The 23,439-nt window shown below is 44.2% G+C and overlaps 1 protein-coding gene across 4 annotated transcripts in view; it reads right to left on the bottom strand.

Moving 5' to 3' along the window:
• Positions 1–432: 432 nt before the first annotated feature.
• Positions 433–23,439, bottom strand: part of CCNY (cyclin Y) — a 328,449-nt gene continuing 305,442 nt past the window's right edge. For 3 of the 4 annotated variants that reach the window (XM_059184275.1, XM_059184277.1, XM_059184274.1), the window contains 3 exons: positions 16,103–16,269; positions 6,723–6,885; positions 433–2,766 (listed from right to left, as the gene is read on the bottom strand). In XM_059184275.1, the coding sequence (XP_059040258.1) occupies positions 2,650–2,766; positions 6,723–6,885; positions 16,103–16,269 (447 nt within the window). In that variant the 3' untranslated portion in view covers positions 433–2,649. The remainder of the gene's footprint in view (positions 2,767–6,722; positions 6,886–16,102; positions 16,270–23,439) is intronic. The other variant, XM_059184276.1, reaches the window with a different exon arrangement.

Below are 23,439 nucleotides of genomic sequence, written 5' to 3'. Positions count from 1 at the left end.
TCACCTTGCAAACAAGTTACAGTCACTGGGATTTACCAAGGTACTGTACTGGGTGTTCTTGGGGTTTCTTTTTGGCAAACTTAGAACAAACCAGAGAACAAAATTTAAGTCTTCATCATCATGTAGAAAAATAAAATAAACAAACCTAAAGTATCTACCTATGTGTCAAGTGATTCATACTGCAAAAGTAAAACTAAAATCTACACTTACAGCAGAGTTTTAAAAATCCTCAGTGCAAGAAACATAACCAACTAATACAGATCAATACTTATTAATGAATATGGGAAATTTCCCTATACAGAGGTAGCGTCCAGTGCACAAGGCTAAAACAATATTCAATAGTCTCAACAAGACTGAGTCAGGTTTTACGGAATCCACTTCAAATTTTAAGTTATCAGACTGTATGTACATACATACAATAAATAGACTATACAATTTTTTAAAGTAGTTTAATAAACTCCACAAAATAATAGCAGATGCATTGAAATATTTACATAATTCAATTTTCAAATCTCTCTCATTCAAATAAAAGGGATAAAAATAAGCTTTCTGCTTTAAAGGCAGCAGAACCTCTTTCCTGAAATGGACCGGTCAAATAAGATACTTTACATGAGAGGAACTAATTTATGCTTGAGAGGTATTCATATTCAGCTAAGAAAATATGTCCCTTTTTAAGCTATATAGATTAGGGAATATAAAATGATATTTTCTACATTTTTAGATCTCTATTTAAAGTTCTAAATCCAACTCTTACTTGAAGAGAGAAGCTGATTTTGGTACCCATACAGAGTATATCAACACCATTATAATGGAAAGATAATTAACTTTTCAGATTCTGTTGTCGGCTTTTGAAAGTTTAGGCCAGAAAGACCTGGACAGTATTTCTGGTCCAACCAGTTGTTTACACATGATAAAAATCTCACTGAAACCTGACTAGGACTTTTGGCCTGGGGATCTTGGGATTTCAACTTTCTGAGTCTCTTCCGTTTCCAAAGCATGTTTCATCAGAAGCAGGCATGTTTGAGGATCAGGTGTAGGACGTTAGGGTACCCAAGACTAATATTCCAAAGTTCTCCACATTCACAGAGGAAGAAGGTGAAACACAGAGCATCTGCTGCCATTCGCCTCGCAGAGACTTGAAAAGGGAGAAAACTTAGAAGCCTGTCATTGTGACCCAAGAAAATACGCAAAAACCCAAAGCATTATATGCTTCACTGACTCAGATTCTTAGACTTAGTATCAAATTTACTCTGATATTCTATCATTAACCCTTTTACTTTACTTGATACAAAAGATTCTCATCTAGCCCACAAGGAAATTAGGGATAATCAGAAAATGAAAAAGTACGGTCATAATTAATGAAGCATAAACCTTCACAGTTTGAATTTTGTGTAACTTCGCTAAGCACCCACAATGAATATGCAAGTTGAGTTTTTTATTCAATCATCCTGTGAAAAATACCTCAGTAAATAGTAACATTTTGCCCTTCAATATCTTCCCACTGGAATAACCCACCCCCCTTTTTTTAAATTTTAGATTTTTAAAAAATTTTTATACAAATAGACTAACTTTGATTTAAAGTAAACATATAAAAGTTCAGAAGAATATTGCTTGCAACAATGGACATGGAAGTAGAGGAATGAGCTGGGCAGGGGGTACAGAGAAATGGCTCCTACTCAGTAACTGCAGGCAGACACCTAGCACTCTAGAAAAAACTTCACCCAGAGGACCCCCTCCACTGCACACGGTTTCCTTCAGCCCAAAAAATCTGACTGATTTGTAACTACGACTTCAGGTCAGAGAAAAAAAATTAAAACAACTGTGAATAAATTGGAAGGCACAAGCACCCATGTGATCTAGAATTTTCTCGGGGTGAGGAATAAGAGGGAAAGGGATACTTTTGGTTCAGCACTACAGTCAAGTTAATTTTGCCACCGTTGAAGAAAAACTGTATACAATAAAGGCATACAGAAATATAACAAGCGCATCCCACTTGTGAGGAAGAAAGCTCAGAAGACAGCTCACAGGAATAGTGCAGAGAGAAACAACCAGTACTATTTATTTGGATGTCTGTGCCATAGTGGGTACAAACTATATTCTCTGCTCTGTGGGACCAAAACCAAAACAGAAACAAAACCAAAACAAAAATCCCCCAAATCCCAAAAAAGCAGCTAGAAGGAATGCAAGAAGTCTTACAGAACATACTGATCCAGATGGAGGTGGATAAGCGCGCGCTCTTGTCTTTAATGCACATCCGACTTTGTTACCTACTGCTGGGGTTTTCCATCATATTCTGACCAGACGGGGACTTAAGAAATGGCCGAGCCATTTCCCCCTTTCCCTGCCTCTACACGACTTCCCTTTCCCTTTGTTTCCTTCTCCAGGATTAGAGTCTTTTTCCTCCTTGAGGGAAGTGCTGTTAATGACGAAGGGCATGAAACGGGATTTCCAGAACACTGATTTCGCTTCCCTGGAGGCCTTGCTGCGTGCGGGCCACACAGCTTGGAGGCGGTCATCAAGGCAGCCTGACAGAGCTATGAATTAAAAAAGAAAAGGAAAGGAAAACAGAAACAAAACCACCCCAAGTCTGTCTTTTCTCAAACTAAAGGAGAAACGGAGGGATGGTGCGGCCTCCAGCGGGCCCGACGGTTAGGAGATGATGGCCGGGGACCACCTGGGCAGAGTCAGATTGTCAGCACTCGCTGACCGCTTCCTTGTGGGTCGACGCAGGTCCTTGTACTTGTCCTCGCAGAGGCGAGAGATGGCCTGAGGGGCAAAAGAGAGACAATTCAGGTGAGGGCCAGCCCCTAAGTGCTCTCCACGCCCTCACTCATCGGACACCAGCCACTGCCGGGTGCCAGCATGGTTCCAGATGCTGAGGACATGAGGGGACAACACTGACAAGAGTTCCTACCCCGTGCAATTTTCACGCTGTGGTCCAGAGCTGTGCCGCTCACAACGGGGACCACAAAGGAAGTATAGATGCAGGCCCCCGTCTCCAAAGTGCTTACGGTCTGAGAAAATCATCACAAAATGTGCAACAGTTCCAGGACAGTGTAGCCTGGGGCTCAGCTAGACGCAGGTTCGATGCTGGCTAACCACTCAGCAGGAGTGGGACCCGGGCCTGTGCCTAAGTCCCGCATCCTCATCTGCAAAAGGGGCAAGGAGCACCCACCCACCTTGTGCGGTGGTAGTAACACACCACAGCTTCGTGCTGGGCCACACTGGGAGTCAGAGCCACTGACCGAGTGTCTGAGTCAACTCTAGCCAACCGATGAAGAAAGGAACAGGAAGGGGCCAATGTAGCAAGGACAATCCACACTGCCCTCATTATCCTGATGAAGACAGTGAGACTCTGGAAGACCCTCAGCCAAGAGCAAGGCTCAGCCTTTCCGGGGGGTCGGAGCCCAGTCACAGCTCTTTCAGGGTTACTCCTGGGTGCAGGTTGAGAGCACATCAATGACAAAGTGGGAGCCAGCTCACATCACCCCAGATGTCTTGTCCTGCTCACATTCACCTTTCTTTCTGTCAAAATAACCCAGGGGTGGGGCTGACTTTACTTATGATGATGCAAACATGAGGTCTTTTAACTTGTATACAATTCAAGCAATAGGCCAGGGACGAAGCAGGGGCTAGGAAAACACCTGGCAAGAAGTCACCATCAAGGGACAAAGGCACAAAAGCAGCAGACCCTGATCACATCATCATGGCTCTCACTGGAGTGACAACAATAATCCTTCCAGCTGCTCCCTTCAGCTAACAATCCTCCCTGCTTCCCTTCAGCTAACTCTGTCATCTCCTCTCCCACATTTTCCTCCCGCCTCACCCACCCGCTCTGTGGTGGCCACTCCAATCCCTGCCACCTGAGCCTGAGCTGGTAGCCCTGTAGGTTCCGAAGCAGCTCTTCCCTCAGGCTGGAGGTTTCTGCAAAGCTAAGACATCCCACGCTAGAGTCCTCAAGGAACCATGGCCGACTCAGTGAGGCTCCTGGCAATGGCAACCCCCGCCCCACTGCTGCTTTTGTGCTCACCTCCTAACACACTAGTTTATTATTTTGTTTAATAAACTAGTATTATGTTTACTGTTTACTGTCTGTGTCCTCCCAGCAGAATGTAAACTCCAAAAAGCTAGTTTTGTTCACGATGATGCCTGGGATCAGGGGACCCTAAGTAAATAGGTGCCGAATGGATGTGTAAGCTCCAAGCAAGACGAGCACGTGACAGGGGCATGCGCGTATCACGCTATGGTCGAAGTACTGGGAACAGGGTGCTGACAACTGATTCTCATTTATTTTCAGAAACCCATAACTGCACTTGGAACTGCAACTTCAGTGGCAGCTAGGAGCAGGGATTAGAAGAGAGAAACAGGAGTCGAGGACGTCTTCCTCCAAATGACAGATGAATGAGGACAGGAGATGGCCTAGAACACTGGGAATTCCCCATGTGAAACACATTTCACACACTAATGCAGGTGACACACTTTAAGAGAAAATCAGATCCCTCATAGACAGGAAAGCAACGATTTTTGAAAGTAAATTATTTTCGTTTATTTAAACTCTCTGAGATTACTGTGTATGGTTTCTCAGCTTATGAACAGTACAAAGGTCTGAATGGAATATCATAATGATGAAAGAGCAATGTACGATCTTATTCTAGATTTCACAATGTAAACTCTGAGCTTTCACCCCATCTCCCATATGCATACAGAGATACTAACTTATGTCAAAGAGAAATGACCAGGCTAATGAAAAGACCACTTTGCCTTGGTTCCTGGTACACACCAGCCTCCACACTCTACCTTGCACCTATCAGATCAGCCATGTGTACTGCGCCTGAGCAGTACTGAGCTTCAGGTAAAAGCCACTTCAAGTACATCTCACTCCCCCTTGCTTTCCACGATGGGGTTCAAGTTTGCTAACCAAATGGACTAAGGGATGCTGGGGTCTGGAGAATAATGAAATCCATTCCTTAAAAATTATTTCAAAGGGATGCCAAAGTGCTTTTCCAGATAGAAGCACTATCCTTCCACAGAGGAGGGTCTCAGGAAGCTCCGATTCTCGGGAGGAGGGAGAACACTCTTGTCAGTACTATGGGCCTTCATCAGCCCAGTGAGCCTATGGAGCACTTGGTGTGACAGCCCCAGGAGCAGGCGAGCACCCCCTCTTCCCACTCAGATAACCTGCCAGACTTAACAGCAGGCACCAGCGAGTCCCGTGTCAGCCAGCCTGTGTACCCGCAGTGCGGCTGACCTGCAACACTGGACGCTCTCCTTCGGAGAGCCACGAGCGGCAGACAAAGGGGCTGCTTCCAGGAGCTCCACACCCATCCCCTCGGCAGGACAGCAGCCACTGGGCATGAGTGCTTCCAGGGCCTGCCACTTGGGCTCAAACACAGCGCCTGCTCACTGTGAAATGAAAACTATTTCATGTGTGTACCCGTTGAGAGTCTGACAACACTTGTCTGGTTTTCCATTTCTTGCTCAAGAGAAATGGGAGATTTAACTGAGCAGCTGCTTCCTAACAGCCAGCACACAATTATAATAAAGTGGCTGAGTTTGGAAAACCTCCCTGGGCTTTTATTTTAAACACTGTGGGCCATATCCAGTCTGTTCCAGTTTTACTAAGTTTCTTCTTGGGATCGGCATACTATGTACTTTTTACAATTTTATTTAAAATCTTGGCTTGTTTAGGCTTGCAAACCATAATAACCTCTTCCCCTGTATCTCTAGACTTTGTTTCGTTCACAGCTATTAACCCTGTTAGACCAGCATGCTAGCCACCCTAACCCTGTACCGAATCAGGGGATAACATGTCACTCAGATCGGACAATAGGGCAGGCAGCACAGACCTCCTGGGTCTCACCAAGCTTGGGACGTGACTGTACCATCTACTGCTTTGATCAAAGGGTCTATGGGATGTGACCACAACAGTGCCTGGAGATGAAAGTACAGAGAGCCTGGGCACCCCTTCTCTGGAGGAAGGGGTTCCACCAGTGATCCTCCTGGTCACCCCACCACTTTTCATTCAGTCACCAAGTCAGTGGGAAGTGCAAATATGAAGCTGAGCTATGTACACAAGTCATGAGCACAGAAGGTACACAGCTTAACGCAGATGACCCCAAATCCAGACCAAGACCCATGGGGCTAGCCCCAGCTCTAACTGGGCTGTGAGGAATAAAAAATAAAAAGCAGAATATACAAACTGAGGGTTGCTGGGGGGTGGGGGAGGAGGGACAGGGTGGCTGGATTATGGACACTGGGGAGGGCATGTGCTACGGTGAGTGCTGCGAACTGTGTAAGCCTGACGATTCACAGACCCGTACCCCTGAAGCAAATAATACTTATGTTACTAAAAAAAAAATAAAAATAAAAAAGCAAAATATAACCTTTTGGGATTCCCAATCATTAGGGTCATCTGGTATCTTTTTCCTTGTAACAGTGCATGTCGAGAAATACTTTTTTCTGAGCATATCTTTTTAAAAACCAGGTTTTTTTTTTTTTTTTTTAACATTTGAAGATTAGAAATGAGGCACATTATTAAAACTATGATTGGATGAATTATAATCAACTAAATGACCTCATCAACTCTAAATCCAGGGTAACCTGTCTGTATTTCCTAACAACACACAGTGGGAGAAATCAGCACGGTGACCTCCCACTTCTGGGAAACGCAGATGAGGCTTTTGCAATACGGCGTCAAAAACCAGTATGTGAAAGCCTCTTACCTCGAGCTTGTGAGCCCTCTCCCGGCTCAGGGGCTCCAAGGGAAAGCTCAGGTTGTTTGCTTCTGCCAGAGAACGAAGATCAAAATAATACTTGGCATAAACACTGGAAGGAACGTTGATGTTGAACTGCAGCAATTCAAGAAACTGTCGCTCCAGCTCATTCCTGCAAGCAAAGACAGCAAGAGCTCACGTTTAGCCGCCCTACCGGGCTGCGTGGCCCACCACGGCAAGGTGCTAGAGATCAGACTGGAGGAAACTGTGACCTCCAGAGAGGAAAGCCATCCAAGTAACTGCCTGGCTGGACACCAGAGTTGCAGTTTAGCCACCAAGTAGGTGTTAAAAGCCAAATGATCAAGTGCCCAGAAGGGTGAGGCCTGATTAGCCGGGGGGACCACCTGCAAGTGCTGGAGGGTGATGCATCTCACAGAGACCCAACTGCACGCACAGAAGCTCTGGCTTCAAACCCCAGCACGATCCACCAAACATGGGGCAGATGAAGGAATCAAGAGGGGCCAAGTGGAGTCTGGCAAGGGGCCAAGACAGGAGCCCAGGGGAAAAGCCTCTGTTACCCCTAGAGGCCCGTCCTTCCTCAGTGGCCCTTCCCTGGGAGAAGAGTGGAGGAAGTGCGATAGGGGCCTCCCCAGGCAAAGCGGGGTGTGGGAGAATGAATCACAGCCCTGGACTCAGAGAAAGGGAACCCGCCAACTCTGAAGAATGAGAGCAGTACTTCCCACACCTGAGCACACATCTAATCCTGCAGAGGGCTTGTCAACATGGACTGAGGAGCCCACCCCAGGGCTGGTTCAGCAGGGCTGGGGTGGGCCTAAGAACGTGTCTTTCTAACAAGCTCCCTTGGGATGCTGACACGGCTGGTCTCAGCTCAAACTTCTAGAACCACTCATCCCCAGACACTGGTCAATAAAGGAGCCAACACTGGCTCCATCTGATCCAACTGGCCAACCCATTTATAGTTTGATGGAAATGAATGATGGGTAGCCAGAATAAATTTTAAAACTTCTATTTGGAGACCTTCCCCATGTCAATTACCTTTTATATCAGGTTCATTTCTTAACAGTTAGTACCTGGAGGGAGAAAAGTCCTCAGCGATGGCTCAGTTTGTTGAGACTGGTCCCAGGTCGGGCACGCAGTTTCAGCATTGTCTCCCCCTTGAAACACCCTGTGCTCCCAAGCACACTACACAGCCCTCAACTTCTGTCCTTTATCAGACTCTACCGCAAGCGTCACCTTAACTCAGTGTCCCTGCCTGTATCCTCCTAGCCAGAAACCAGGCCACCTGGCCCCATCACAGTACCTGATATACAGATAATGTTTGATAATTACCCTTACTGAATGGAGCAGGCCAAGCTCAGCTTGGGTGGAGGGATGGAGGAAGGCTTCCCAGAGAAGTAAGAGGTGAACTGAGGGTGGAAACACAGAGCTCTAGTGGAGAGGAACAAGGGTTGGGGTAGACGATTTCTGGCAGGAGACCTGATCGCCATCTCCTATAAGTGAATCTGTCCCAAATCCTGTCCCAAGTGCTAGGCCTCACCCCAACTATCCCAGACCGCTCTCCATGGGCTCCACTGAACACCAAGTTCAAGTTCCAGATCCCGGATGCAGGCACCTGATGTTTTATAGCCTCAGACTAACTCAGCACCATCCTGTCCCCATGGTGTACCCGAGAACTCGTCTGTCTACCCCCTGTGAGTGACCTCACTAAGCCATCAGAGACTGAAAGGACTCTGTCCCAGTCTTGTGTTGTTATGACAGCAAGGGACAGGAGCACCGAGGTGGTGGGGAAGGCAGGCTGGCATCTGAGCAAGACTGGTCAGATAGAGACGATACTGGGCAAAATGGGAGTTGGTACAGAAGGTTCGTGGTCCTCAGTCTGGAGGACTAAGAAGTCACATTCAGGTGTTTTCATCAGAGAAACACCATGATTTGTCGTTTCTATACAGTCTAGTGAATGGAGGTGACCTCCAAATGGGCTTATCGTGCTAAATTTTAGTCTTTTAAAGAGTCTAAATTATTTTGACTTATTTAGGATAATTTTCACTTTAAATATTTTTTATTTTTGCTTCCTTTAAATGAAATTTAACAAGAGATCATCCTGCAAAATACTGGAACTCAGCTAAGATATTAATGAAACAAGAGTGTAAAAATACTGCCAAGGCCAGAGGTGCCAAAACAAATGGGCTAGAAGGCACTCTCCCTGGGGGACTGTGGGACAGCCCGGGGACAGACTGCCGACTGGTGGCCAAAGGCGCTACTGCAGCTCTTACTCTCTGGAGGCTAAGAAAAACTCGCCTTTTTCGGAGAGCTAGTCTGTTACTCCTGGCCCAGAGGGTAGCAAGGTAGCAGTGACTCTTGTTGAGGGGATACTCTCTGACTAAAGTCAAGAGGAATCTCTTTTGGAACAAGGTGGCATTTTCCTCAAGATTCCTTGGGAAAAAATAGTCTTTCTTCGGGGGTTTCTTTTTTAAGCTCTCAGGGAAATAGGGGCCTTACAGCTGCTGTGCTTTCTAACTAAGGCAAGATTGAGCAAACAAAAGTAATTCCCGGGCGCCTGGGTGGCTCAGTGGGTTAAGCCGCTGCCTTCGGCTCAGGTCATGATCTCAGGGTTCTGGGATCGAGTCCCGCATCGGGCTCTCTGCTCTGCAGGGAGTCGGCTTCCTCCTCTCTCTCTCTCTTCCTGCTTCTCTGCCTACTTGTGATCTCTCTCTGTCAAATAAATAAATAAAATCTTTTTAAAAAAAAAAAAAAAAAGTAATTCCCGAAGTCTGAATTCCCAAACTGCAGTGGGACAGCTTGCAGGGACATGTGACAGCTTGCTGCATGACAAATCACAAAAAATACTAACAGTGACACAGAGAGAATAGGCTTGATGGAATTACTGCCCTCAACAGCATAAGCAGGAGAAAATCATTCCGATTAAAAATTTATAAGAACTAAACTCAAATCTGTAAACAAATATATTCAGAAATACATGTTATATTAAATCAAAACTATAAAGAAACCCAACTGAATTAGCACAATTCACAACTTGTGAAGGGACCTCTAAAATGGAGTAAGGATTTTATCATCTAAACATTTACCATCTATCTGCTTTTCTAGAAAAACGGGTTCACTTTACAAAACCAGCCACTAACAGCCTGGCAATCCCACTTCTGGGCACAGACGCAAAGAACTGGAAGCAAGGACTCCAGGAGAGATCCGTGCACCCGTGCTCCCGGCAGTGTTACTCACAGCAGCCAAGGGGCAGAAGCAGTACAAGTGTCCAGGTGTCCAGCAATGGGTGAATGGATAAACAAACAGAATATGTACAAGGACTGTAATATTTTTTACCTTAAAAAGGAAGAAAATTCCAGTATGTGCTGCTACACAGATGACCCCTGAGGACACCATGCTAAGTGAAATAAGCCAGTCACAAGGAGACAATACTGGGCAAGTTCACTTCTGTGAGGCATCCAGGGTAGTGACATTCAGAGACAAAGCAGAATGATGGCCAGGGGGAGGGGGATGTGGGGCCCTATTATTTACTGGGCACACAGTTTCTGGTTGGTGATCATTGCACAACAATCTGAATGCACTTAATGCCACATAGCTGTACACTTAAAAATGGCTAAAATAATCAATTTTATGCCATGCATATTTTACCACAATTAAAACTGAAAACCAAAGACCAGGCACCCTACACCATGGAGGGTGGGAGGTTTTTGTTGTGTCTATCTGCTATGCAGCACTGAAACCAGTCTCTTGGAGCCTTCCCATTGAGATCGGGAACACAAAAAGGATGCCCACTCTATCCACTGTTGTCCAACATAGTACTAGAAGTCCTAACAACAGCAATTAGGCAACAAAAAGAAATAAAAGGTATTCAGATTGGCAAAGAAGTCAAACTCTCCCTCTTCACAGATGACATGATACTTTATATGGAAAACCCAAAAGACTCCACCTCCAAACTCCTAGAACTCATATAGCAATTCAGTAACGTGGCAGGATACAAAATTGATGCAAAGAAATCAGCTGCTTCATTATACACTAACAATGAAACTGTAGAAAGGGAAAATTAGAGAATTGATTTCATTTTTATAATATCTCCAAAAACCATAAAATACCTTGGAATAAACCTAACCAATGAGGTAAAAGATCTATACTCGAGGAACTACAGAACACTCATGAAAGAAATTAAAGAAGATACAAAAAGATGGAAAAACAATCCATGCTCATGGATCGGAAGAATAAGCATTGTTAAAATGCCTATGCTGCCAGAGCAATCTATACTTTCAATGCCATTCCGATCAAAGTATCATTTTGCATTTTTCAAAGTGCTGGAACAAACAATCTACAACTTGTTTGGAACCAGGAAAGACCCCGAATCACCAAGGAAATGTTGAAAAAGAAAAACAAAGCTGGGGGCATTACACTGCCTGATTTCTCCTTATTTCAGATTCCTTGTTTATATTTGAAAATGACTTTTCCAAGGTTACTGCAAAACAAAAACAAACCAACCCCAAAGTTTAATTTCTTTTAACAGCATTTCTGCCTGTCAAAGTTCATCCTCCCTTTCCCATGCATAGAAACTGTCATTAGGTGCTCAAAGCTGACATGTGGTGGTTTGACCACTTACTGTTGGCAAGATAGAAAGAAACAAAGACTGGCCCATGGCCCTATCTTGCCGCACAACGTCAGCCTGAATCTGAAGTCTGTCTGACTGATGCTGATGGCCCCAACGGTCCACCTGCAAGTTTCAGTGATACTTTTTAAAATGTTCTTCAACCTGCGATCCCAGCCATTTGCACACACAATCAGCTGCCTTCCAAGCCAGAACCCCACTGTCTGAAGGTGGAAAGGACTCCAAGTCCAGGTCCTTCAATGTTGGATGATTCTTTAGCTGGAAATGAACCTGGGCTCAGAAATATCAGGACGGTCACATCAGGACGCTAGGACACAGGCAAGGCCACAAAGAAGGGTGCAGAAGAAGACAGAAGTACAGACGCCTGGAAACAGCACCAACACGCAAATTTTTATAAAGCTTCCCATCTGAAACTTGGGAGTCGTCTCCCCACTAAGAAGCCCCAAGGGAAAGCTTAGGGTGCCTCTGCCAGGAAATGAACACTTGCTACTGACATGAGACTAACACAGTGCCAAGTGCCAGAGCCCCTAGTTTCCAGCGATGTCCCACACCACTCCCTCTCCCCAGACTGGGTACCTCGCAGCCATTGCTGCCCCCAAGTTCATATGGTTTGACTGAAAAAAAACTGAAATCAAGCACTCATTTTTTAATATTCAAACAGGAAATTTGGGATTCTGTATAGATACTACAAAGTAACTTAAAGCCCCCTCCACAAGCCTGGTTCAGCCACACAACCCCCTGTATGGCTTCTTGAACACATCAGATCTCATTCCTTCTCAATAAAGTTTACTGGATGTGTCAGTTTGCTATTGTAGCAAAATACCCCAAGACTGTCCTGTGTGCTGCCTATAACCTAATCTCTTGTTTAGGACACATCATATTTGATTCAGGTCTATTCTAATGACCTCAATTTGACTTAATTACTTCTTGAAACACCTGATCTCCAAATACGGTTACACGTATTTGAGGTACTAGGTACTAGGGGTTAGGACTTCACACGTGCATTTGAGAGAGATGCTACTCAGCCCTTGACACTCTATCTTCTAGCCCCTCAAAATTCACATCCACCTCACATGCAGAAAACATATACCCCCTCCCAACAACCCAAAGGTCTTAAACCATTCCAGCATCAACTCCAAGTTCAAAAATCTCAACTAAATCAGGTATGGTTGAGCCTAGAGGTCTAATTCATCCTGAGGCAAAATTCCTCTCCAGGTGTGAACCTGTGAAGCTTCCTCACTGTGGAAGTTATCTGCTTCCGAAGTACAATGGTCACACAGGCATAGACAGATGTTCCCATTACAAAAGGGAGAAATCAAAAAGTAGAAAGGGTTCTTGGGTCTCAAGCCAGTCTGAAATCTAGCAAGGCAAATGCATTTGATTTTCAGGCTTGAGAATAATCTTTGGCTGATGCTTTAGCATCCAGCCCAGTGAGAGGAGAGCCCTGCTGCTGGGCTCTTAGCCAAGGGCAAGCAGCCCCACATCCTAGCCGAGGGGGAAGCAGGCAAAGACCTGGACCTGCTGTGCCCATGGTGGCAAAAGCAGCCCTGCCCACATGCAAACTGCCTCCCATGGTCATTTTCCCTTTTTAAGGATAACACGTCAGAGTAGACAGGTCTTCTGGAGAATCCTGAAGTTCGACAGCCTTCCTTCATTTTGTCCTGTTTTTTCCCCTTCAGTTTAAACTGGGAGCACTTCCGCCGGGATGACTGATTGGAACACCAAGCCACACTCTTAATCTCTTGAGCAAATACTGTACAGCCATACCATCACTGTTCTCTCCAGAGCACGCTTTCTCATTTTTTGCAATAGGGATAAGCAGAGGTTGGAAAATTTGAGTTCTTCCAAATCTCCAACATCTGGTCCCTTCTTGTTTAACAACTCCTTCTTCAATTTCTCTCTCCTCAGATTTTATTGGACGTAGCAAGAAGAAACCAGGCACGGTTTCTAGACACTCCGCTTAGGAATCTCCTCAGCTAAATATTTGAGTTCATTCTCGAATATTCCACCTTACACAAGCACTAGAACACAACTTGGCCAAGTTCTTTGCCACCGTGTAGCAGGTACTGCCCTTGGAACAGTGTCCAACAGCAGCCTCTCATTTCTGACACCTCACTCCAGAAGCACCTTTAACAGTCCTATTTCTAGCAACATTCTGTTTGCAGTACATTTCTATCTCTAAGATTGCAAGAAGCTTCCTCTAAAGCTCTCTGCTTTCTGAGTCCTCGTCAGAATCACCTTTCTCAACCATATCTCTCCCAACCAGCTCTTCAAGGTAATCTAAGATTTTCCTAACATGTGCCTCAAAATTCTGGAAGCTAGTTTCCATTAGCTAGCTGCAATGCGACCTCCACATCTCTAGGTAACTGTCAGAGCAGCACCCCACTTGCCAGAATCAAGTCTGTGTCAGCCAGCAAGGGGCTGCCATAACACACTACTGCAGACTGGGGGTTTAAACAGCATTAACTGATCTTCTCACAGTTCTGGAGGCTGGAAGTCCAAGATGGGGGTGCCAGCAGCAATGTATTCTTCTGAAGCCTCTTTCTTGGCCTGCAGATGGCCATCTTCTCTCTGTGTCATGTCCTCGCATGGCTGTCCCTCTGCCCGTGTGGTATCCCAGTCTACTGGATTAGGGCCTGCCCTCCTGACCCTGTTTTAAATCAATTACCTCTTTACGACCTTAGCTCCATATAAAGATACATTCTGAGGCAGTGGGCCTTAGGCTTCAACACAGGAATTCTGAGAGAACACAATTCGGCCCATAACAGTGGCTATCTGCTGCAGCGCTCAGCGGGCCACTGGGCTTCATGCTGGTCTATGTATTCCCTTACAATACATAAACGCTTTCTCCAAGTGTGCCTAAAAACACAATAGCATCAGGGAACAGATTTCTAGATCTGTAACTTTCATTTCTCACTGTTAGAACTGACTTGTCCAAGAACACATCAAGCATGTAGGTGCTCCTTCTGGCTCCTCCCTTCCCACTCTCTTGCTCTGGGAGAGAAAGGCAGGTTGTTCACCCTCCCTTACTGAGGATGCCCCCCACCATGTGAAAGACCTGCATGGTAGAGCAAACATCGGATTACCAAGCATCTGCTCTTTTTATCTTCCTCTGAATTGCCCCTGTCCCCTTTGAAACCCTAGGCCTCTACCCCATTCCTGAGCTCAGATGGCATTTAAGCCTCACTCGCCTGAGTGGCTTTCAGTCTCATATTTTTATGGGGCTCCCATATGTACAAAATTAAATTTGTTTTTCTCCTGTTGGTCTTATGTCAATTTAATTATTAGACCTAAAAGAACCTAAAAGGGGGAAAAAGGGAAAATTTTTGTTCCCTGCATACATACATCACCAACACAACCAGGAAAGGGCAACCATGATGTTATTCCTACAGCACACAACTCAGTGTCAAACAGTATCACGGAGCTGACGGAGTAATCCCCCAATAAAGGAAATGAGTCAGAACTTCTTACCACCTTGCATCCTCTTCTGTGGTCCTGATGACAATTATTTTAGTAGTTGTTTTCACTTTGAAATATAATCAAGACTTTAATTTTTCTTACTATCAAAAACTTCTTTACACTTGTCCTCCCTCTTTATAATAAAGAATTAGAGACACAGGAAGGAGTTTTATAGGTCTACAGCAGAAATAGGCTCTGTAACAAAAGACCCAAGAACATAAACTAGTGTGCCTCACAGGGTACCCCCCAAATGGGGTCCCATCTAATCAGTAACCAGAGGCAAGGAGGGCCTTAGGCTAGTGAAGAACCCAGGGTGCCCACAAGACACCCCCACCAGCAGCCTGCACAGGCACTGTGAGGATCCCACATTCCCAGGATTACTGGGTCCAGGAACACAGAGGTGGACTGAGACATGGCTAGGAAGCTCCTCCAGACTAAAGCTTCCTCAAGGAAGCTGTAGCAGACAATATTAGAAAAATTTTAGCAAAAATAATGTCAGAAGTACTAAAAACCATATGGAACTGTAGATAGTTTATCCTGATTGTTTTCCAAAACAGCTCCTTTGTCCTAAGAGGCTCTAAACCTATTTCCTGTATTCCCAGACCCTAGACATCACAGACAATAGACAGGTCTCCGGTTAACAATCCTCACCTAAATCTAAGGACTGAACCATCTGAGAAATCCCAAGATCACCCTGAGAGCTATGGGGATGGACCCCCTTTGCCCCTCAAGCTTATGGCGCTTCCACTGAGCTGAGGCTCTGAGACCAGCTGGGGGAGAACATGCAGCCCTGATGAGACCCATGAGAGGACCCACGGACAGAATGAGCAACTGAACTTGTGAGTTCTCCCCGAAATGAAACAGAAACATACTATTTTAGCTCTTCTGCCTTTTGGGCATGCTGCTGCCCACAAAAGACTGGTGTGGGACATTGTTATGAGTCTGCAGTGAGGTACAGAGCCAAAATAGAAGCCATCATAGTCTGGTGACAGCATTAGTCTATACCTTTCTGATGAAGGTAAAGGAATGTCTGTCCACAATATAGTCTCAGTAACTAGTTTCACAAAATCAAAAATAGTATAACCAATACCTGTTCATGATCCTAACGCAGAGTAGTACAGGTGTTTGCATGTAATGTTCCACAGTTGTGTCCTTGCTGTACCCACTCACGAATTTTGACCTTCGGTCAAATTCATTCCCTCTTTACCACACACACCATTTAGAGGGACACATTTCCTTCCCAAACAGTACCTCCCCTCGCCCCCACACCAGCACACACACTTACATGTCCTCCACTGTGATGTCTTTCAGGATCTGACAGTAGTCCACATTCCACACAGCCTGGTCATCCCAAACCTTGGAGGCCAGCAGGATCGCTCCTAGAACAATCCGCTTCCAGTTGGCTGGACAGATGTCTATCTCTGCATATGTTAAAAGTCTTTCAAGGTATACCTGGGAAGACATGAAAATGCCGGAGATAAAGGACTTGACTTGTTTTGTCCTACATGCTAGCACACATAAATTCTAAAACCGCCTGACTCCATTTGAACAGCTACTTTAAGCAGGGATTTTCCCCCTGATCATACCTATTTTTAAAAAGTCAGAGGGCTCAGCTACTGTGATGGGAAAGGGACACCATCCATAACTGCAACAGTGTGGATGTAACTGGATCACAAAAGACTGAGGCAAGCACAAACTCCAGATACCACAGGTTAATTTCTCACTCATATCACATCAACTACAGTATCAATATAGATTCAACACACAATAGTACAAATTTCAACAAACAGTGTCAAAGGAGCAAAGCGATTCTTCTCTATCTCGTAAAGTTCTTATTTTGAGGTAATTATTAATTTACACACAGCCGCTGATAAAGCTATTTTTTATTTTTGTGGTAAAGTATACATAACATTTACCATTTAGCCATTTTTAAGTGTACAGTTCTGCAGCAGTAAGTACATGCACATTGTTGTAAAGTCACCGCCATCTCTGTCCGCAGAGCTTTCTCACTATCCTGAACAACTCCCTGATCCCTTTTCCCCAACCTCTGTCTCCAGGAATTTGACTACTCTAGGAATCATTCAATATTTGTCTTTTTGTTCTGGCTTTTCTCATTTAGCATGTCCTCAAGGTTCATCAAAGTATGTAGCATATATTAAAATTTCTTTCCCTTTCAAAGCTGAATAATAATCCACTGCCTGTATATATCACATTTTGTTTATTCATTTTTCCATCAATGGACATTTGAGTTGTTTCCACCTTTTGGTTATTGAGAATAACTGGTGTACAAGTACCTGTTTGAGTATTTGCTTTTGCTTCTTTTGGGTACAGACAGAGAAGGAGAACTGCTGGATCATATAATTCTATGTTTAATTTTTTAAGGAACCACTATACTATTTTTCCATAGTACCTAGGCCACTTAACATTCCCAACAGCAATACACAGGGTTCAATCTCTTCATATCCTTGCCAACATCAGTTATTTTGTTTTCTGTTTTTTGTTGTTATTTTTTTTTTAAATAATAGTCATCCTAATGTGTGTGAATTAGGTATTTCACTGTGGTTTTGATTTGATTTCTAAATGAAATAATTTTAGCTGAAGTTGGAAAATGAAACCCAGTAACATAAGATTTATAAACTGGCAAAATTTAGCTTGAAGACAGATATTAGAAATACCCACAAAGTGCTTTGCTTACTTTGGGTCACAAGGTAAGAATCTGTCTTGAAGTTTCCCTTCTATTTATCAGCATGTTTTATACTGCTCTGAGCCATGGAATTATTATTTCTATAGTTTATCAACACATTAATGTGATGAAGGTAAAGGATGAAGGTAAAGGAATGTCTGGAACTACTGGATCAGAACCTTCTCACATGGTTGGTGGGAATGCAAGCTGGTGCACCCACTTTGGAAAACTGTGTGGAGATTCCTCAAAAAATTAAAAAACAAAGCTACCCTATAACCCTGCACTTGCACTACTGAGTATTTACCCCAAAGATACAGATGTAGTGAAAAGAAGGGCCATCTGTACCCCAATGTTCACAGCAGCAATGGCCACAATCACCAAACCGTGGAAGGAGCCAAGATGCCCTTCAACAGACAAATGGGTAAAGAAGATGTGGTCCATATATACAATCAAGTATTATGTCTCCATCAGAAAGGATCAATACTCAACTTCTGTATCAACATGGACGGGACTAGAAGAGATTATGCTGAGTGAAATAAGTCAAACAGAGAAAGTCAATTATCATATGGTTTCACTTACTTGTGGAACATAAGGGAATAACATGGAGAATATTCAGAGAAGGAAAGGAAAAGTGAATTGGGGGAAATCAGAGTGGGAGACAAACCATGAGAGACTGTGGACTCTGAGAAAAAAACTGAGGGTTTTAGAGGGGAGTGATGGGGGGATGGGTGAGCCTGGTGGTGGGTATTATGGAGGGCACGTATTGCATGGAGCACTGGGTGTGGTGCATAAACAATGAATCTTGGAACACTGAAAAAATGAAATTAAAGAAACAAAATGAATCATATATAAACTTTTAAGAACCTGCTTTCTAAAACAGATAACTCTAGATAGTGTTAAATTTTTCATAGTTTATAATGTCCATAAAGTCTTAAATATCATGTAATTTTTTAAAAGGCATGTGGTGGGGGGCGGGGCGGAGGATGTTCCTGGTTGGCTCCATCTGTTGAGTGTCCAACTCTGGTTTTGGTTTAGGTTGTGACCTTGAGGTTGTGGGATCAAGCCCCATGTCGGGCTCCAGACTTGTCCCTCTCCCTCTCCCCCTCCTATCCCCCAGCTTGCACTTGCTTGCTCAGTCTCTCTCTAAAATTAAAAAAATAAATCTTTTTTTAAAAAGATTTTATTTATTTATCTGACAGACAGAGATCACAAGCAGGCAGAGAGGCAGACAGAGAGAGGAGGAAGCAGGCTCCCTGCTGAGCAGAGAGCTGGATGTGGGGCTCGATCCCAGAACCCTGGGATCATGACCTGAGCTGAAGACAGAGGCTTTAACCCACTGAGCCACCCAGGTGCCCCTGAAAAGGGGTGCCCCTAAAAAATATCTTAAAAAGGGAAAAAATGTTAACACAAATAAGCAAATAAAGATAATTATCAGTTAAATATCAATACTCATAAATGAGATGGTGAAGTCCACACCTGTTATGACACCACGGTCTGGAGAAGAGACTGCACTTTGGGAAATTCTGAAGAAACAGGGCAACTAACTAAATGATTGAGAGAAGTTCACTAAATGACATTAATCCGTCAATAGAAGCACAGGATAATGCCAGAAGCAGACTAAAAATTATATAACACAGGGCCCACAAGATGAGAACAGATACATCAGAGGTGGTGTTAAACCCCTGAACTTAACCCATGGCTCCCTGTGTAACAGAGCAGCGACTATGTGCCAGGCACGGCACATCACTGGAGACACAGGAGGGAGGCACCAGTGGCTCTGGCCACACAGTGGAAAATGGGCTGGAAAGGAGCACAGCTAATAGGCATGGGAGACTGCCGCAGTCAGGATAGGAAGATCAGGGTTTGAATGGGGACATGACAGGAGAGACTGACAGTCCTATCAGACCGACCTAGAGTCCAGTGACCCCTGACAACCAAGAAGGTGAGCTGCTGCAGGAGACCTGAGGCTTCCAGCTCGTGCAGCTGGATGGGCAATGCCTTCTGAGACAGGGAGCCCTGTTGGGGGAAAGAGAGTTACAGGTGGAGAGCCCAGAGGACATTCCCCATGTAGGCAGTGCACACACACCTTGTGAAGCTTGAAGAAAACAGCTCTCAGAAATATGAGTGTCTCCACACATAAACAGAATTAAGGCCTGGGGAGACAGCTTAGGGAGAGAGAAAAGGAGGGGCCAGACCAGAGCCTTAAGAGTCCCTCCTGTTTTAACATCTGGGGGAGAGAGTAAAGAGGCAGCAAAGGAGAGGGAGGAATAAAATCTGGTATGTTCTGCTCTTAAGATGTGTAATACTTTGGAGAAGAAGCTACCAGGCAGACAGAGGTGTTCCTAAGTAGCTGCATTAGGCTTACAATATTAGACAGGGCTTATAAAAAGGGAATTGATCTCTTTCATAGTGAAAAATAAAAGATGTAAAAACACTTCAGGCAGTGACTTTGTGGGTAGAGAGGGGTGAGGAGGCCATGGGGGTGGGGACTAAGAAGGGCGGGTAAGGAGAGAGAGGGAAAGGGGAGAGAGGAGGAGAAGGGAGGAGAAAGAGAGGAAAGGAGGAAAGATGGAAGAAATGAACCTTAATGGAAGCGAAACTCTAGGCCAATAAAGAAAAGTCAGATTGGGGGCTCCTGGGTGGCTCAGTCAGTTAAGTTAAGAATCTGACTCTTAATTCTGGTTCAGGTCATGATCTCAAGTTTTATGAGATCAAGGCCTGAGTCCGGCTTCACGCTCAGCAAGAGTCTGCTCTGTCTCTCCCTCTGCCACTCCCTCATCTCTAATAAATAAATAAAATATTTTTAAAAAGAAAAGTCAAACCATCAGCTAGCAGCAGCTCCTCCACAGAGCTTCCCATGATTCTCCTGATCCCTAAACCATAGACAGAGAAGAGTCCTACACTGCCTCCAAAGCAGCAGGGGCTCCCTTATGGCTTCTGTGGCCAGCTCGTACCAGCCAAGTGTCTGTGAAACAGGTGCACGGTCAACACCCAGGGAGTCTGTCTGCCGCTCCCACTGAAACAGGGGTTCTTCCAAGATAGGGAGAGCGGGTGGCTGGCACTCAAATGTTTGCTGAATGAGCAAATAGATGAATAACAGTTCTTTTTCTTAAGAAGGGTTATTATTCCACTTTTCGTCCTTTATTAATGAATAAACAATTTTTTAAATCTTAAAAATCTAGACTCTTAAAGCTAACTTCAGATACCAGGTGTTCCCCAGAATGGATCAAAGGGGTACTATACTAAAAGCCAAAATCATGAGAAGAAATTACTAACATATTTCAAATTCCAAATAGCCAATAAACTGCTAAGAAGTCCAGTCTTAAATATACTGGAAAGTAATGAAACAGGAAACCATTATAGGGCAGGTCTACACTGATGTACCAGCAAATTAGTTTGGGTGATCCTTCCACTTACCCCACACCCCCCTGGCTGTGTTTTTCTGAGTATAGTGTAGGTAGTTGACTTCTCAGTCTCTCCACCTACTAAACCCCAAGTTTCCTGAGAACAAGGACCGCATCTCATTCCCACTTGTGTGCCCAGCATCTAGCCCAATGCTAGAAAAGGGTGTAACCTCAGAGTGCTTGATTCATGGACACATCACCCACGTAAGAGCTCTGGCTCTGGAATCTGGCAACAAGAGGGTACATTTTCATATGAGGGACTGAGGTAAGAATGAGGCCACAAAGAATGGCATTCCAGAAAGGGAACTGCATTGACAAAGGCAGAGTAGATTTAAAGGTGACACTGAGCCCATGGTTTGTGAGCCAGGTGTAGTAGTTCAGAGGAGGACTGAGTCCACTCTGCTGTACCAAGCACAGAAAGGCAAGAAGACCTTCCAAGAAGCCCCAGGAAGTCACACAGCATGGCATTCTTACAACATTATGGCACCTTTGTGGGAGTTTCCAAGCCTCTCTCGGTGAACAGCAACATAACAGCATTTGGTTGTGACACTTACTGGTGAGAAAAAGTAGGTCAGTGACTAGAGCTCAACGATATTTTCAATTTTTGAAGATTTTACTTTTTAATTGCATTTATTATGTTAAATGAGCAAAAAGAGTGGGCTAATGTTTTAGATCATGACTTTTGTTTGTGTGAAAATTGTCGTTCTTCAGGTAAAGATCCAGGCCAGGTCAAGCAAACTGCAGCCAGACTCTGACCTTGGTACCCCAGACTGCATCTTTTACAAAGGTGGACAATGAACTCTTTTCATTCTCCATCAGGAAGAGCTACACTTGGGGTGCTTGGGTGGTTCAGCTGGTTAAGTGACTGCCTTCGGCTCAGGTCATGATCCTGGAGTTTCGGGATCGAGTTCTACATCCCACTCCCTGTTCCACGGGGGAGTCTGCTGCTCCCTCTGACCCTCCCCGCTGCTTGTGCTTGCACTCTCTCACTCTTTCTCTTTCTCAAATGAATAATTAAAAAAAAAAAACCTTAAAAAAAAAAAGAAGAGCTACACTTGTGGTGAGCACAGCATAAAGAATAGACTTATCAAATCACTATGTTGTACATGTGCAACAAATTCAACACTGTGTGTCAACTACACTCAAAATAATTAAAAAATTAAAAATTAAAAAAGAATCACAAAATATATAATAATATAAATTAAAAGCAGAAAACTAAGACTGGACCTAAGTAAGTTTTCAGCTGGCTGTGGAAACAATGTTCACCCTAAGACTCTATACCTTTACATATATGAGGTATGCAAATCTCGCCAAGCTTCCCACTGAAACAGATTCTCATTGGCTCGGTGCAAGTGGGTGGCTACTCAATTTTCTTCTTACCTACTTTATACCACAGTTAGTAGACTTATTAATAAGTATGTTAATGATATTTACAGTAACATTTAATACTAAAAAGAACAAAAAGAATTCCATGTCTGATATTCCACTAGGGCTAACTAAAGGAATTAGGTATTACAATACACTGCATTACCAAGGGAAGGCAGCTGTTATGCTGGGAGATGAGGCATTCATAATAAGCTCCACTTAATAGCATATAATTTAGCAGAACTTGTCAGTAAGGCCACATTCAAGGATCAGCTTCAATTTCTTTAGTAAACTCCCAGTTGGATATTTTAATTCTCTGCTAAGTAAAATAATAATTGATTTTGCCTAAACAATATTCTTAGACCATTCATTGCTAATAGGACAAGCTTGTTCAATTAAATTTTCAGATTTAAATTCATGAGAAGGACTATCCTAGGAGTCTCTAGAAAATACAGGTTAGTGAGCAATTATAGAGTAATGAAAAGCATTCAGCTGACTGCATGTAACAAAACTGTTCAAAAGCATGGGGGAGGAATAAAATGGAAACTCTTGGAATCAAGGATATATACCAAAACCCTGATGGTACTGAAATTATTCCAAACTGATTTGAGAGCGTTAATCTAGGACTACCAGAGAACACAGTGATGTAGGAGGACCTGAAGTTCATCTCCTCCTCCCATGGATACAATTAAGTAACACCCACATCAGTGTGAATAACCCAGAAAACAACTTGAAGACTTCTCCACAGCTAAACATAAAGAAGAGGACACAATGAAGAGGGTAGCAAGGGCAGAGACATGGCTGGGAGCCAAATGGACTCACAGGGGCTGTCCCCAGGAGGGAGGGACGTATGGGCATGGAGAGGGGGAGAGAAACAGACCCTCACACCAGGGAGCTTGCAGGGGAAACCCACAAGGGGAAGACACATCCTAGCAACAATAGGCTTTGGAAACCAGAGGGGCATAACACCTGGAACTTTAAACATCAGTGTTCTCAACTCTGGGAGAGTAGGCAAGGTGAAAGGAAACGGAGTCTCTGCCCTTAGACAGCACAATAAACAGCCCCACAGAAATACAGCATACAAAGAGCAGTTTGAAAAAACCATTAGGGGAGGAAGATTTGCTTACTAATTCAAGCATGTCTGGAGGGGCAGAAACCCTTGGGAGACTT

Source organism: Mustela lutreola, chromosome 8, assembly GCF_030435805.1.
Source record: "Mustela lutreola isolate mMusLut2 chromosome 8, mMusLut2.pri, whole genome shotgun sequence".
NCBI lineage: Eukaryota > Metazoa > Chordata > Mammalia > Carnivora > Mustelidae > Mustela > Mustela lutreola.
The sequence above is the reverse complement of the archived record's forward strand: the minus strand, read 5'-3'. Positions and strand labels throughout refer to the sequence as shown.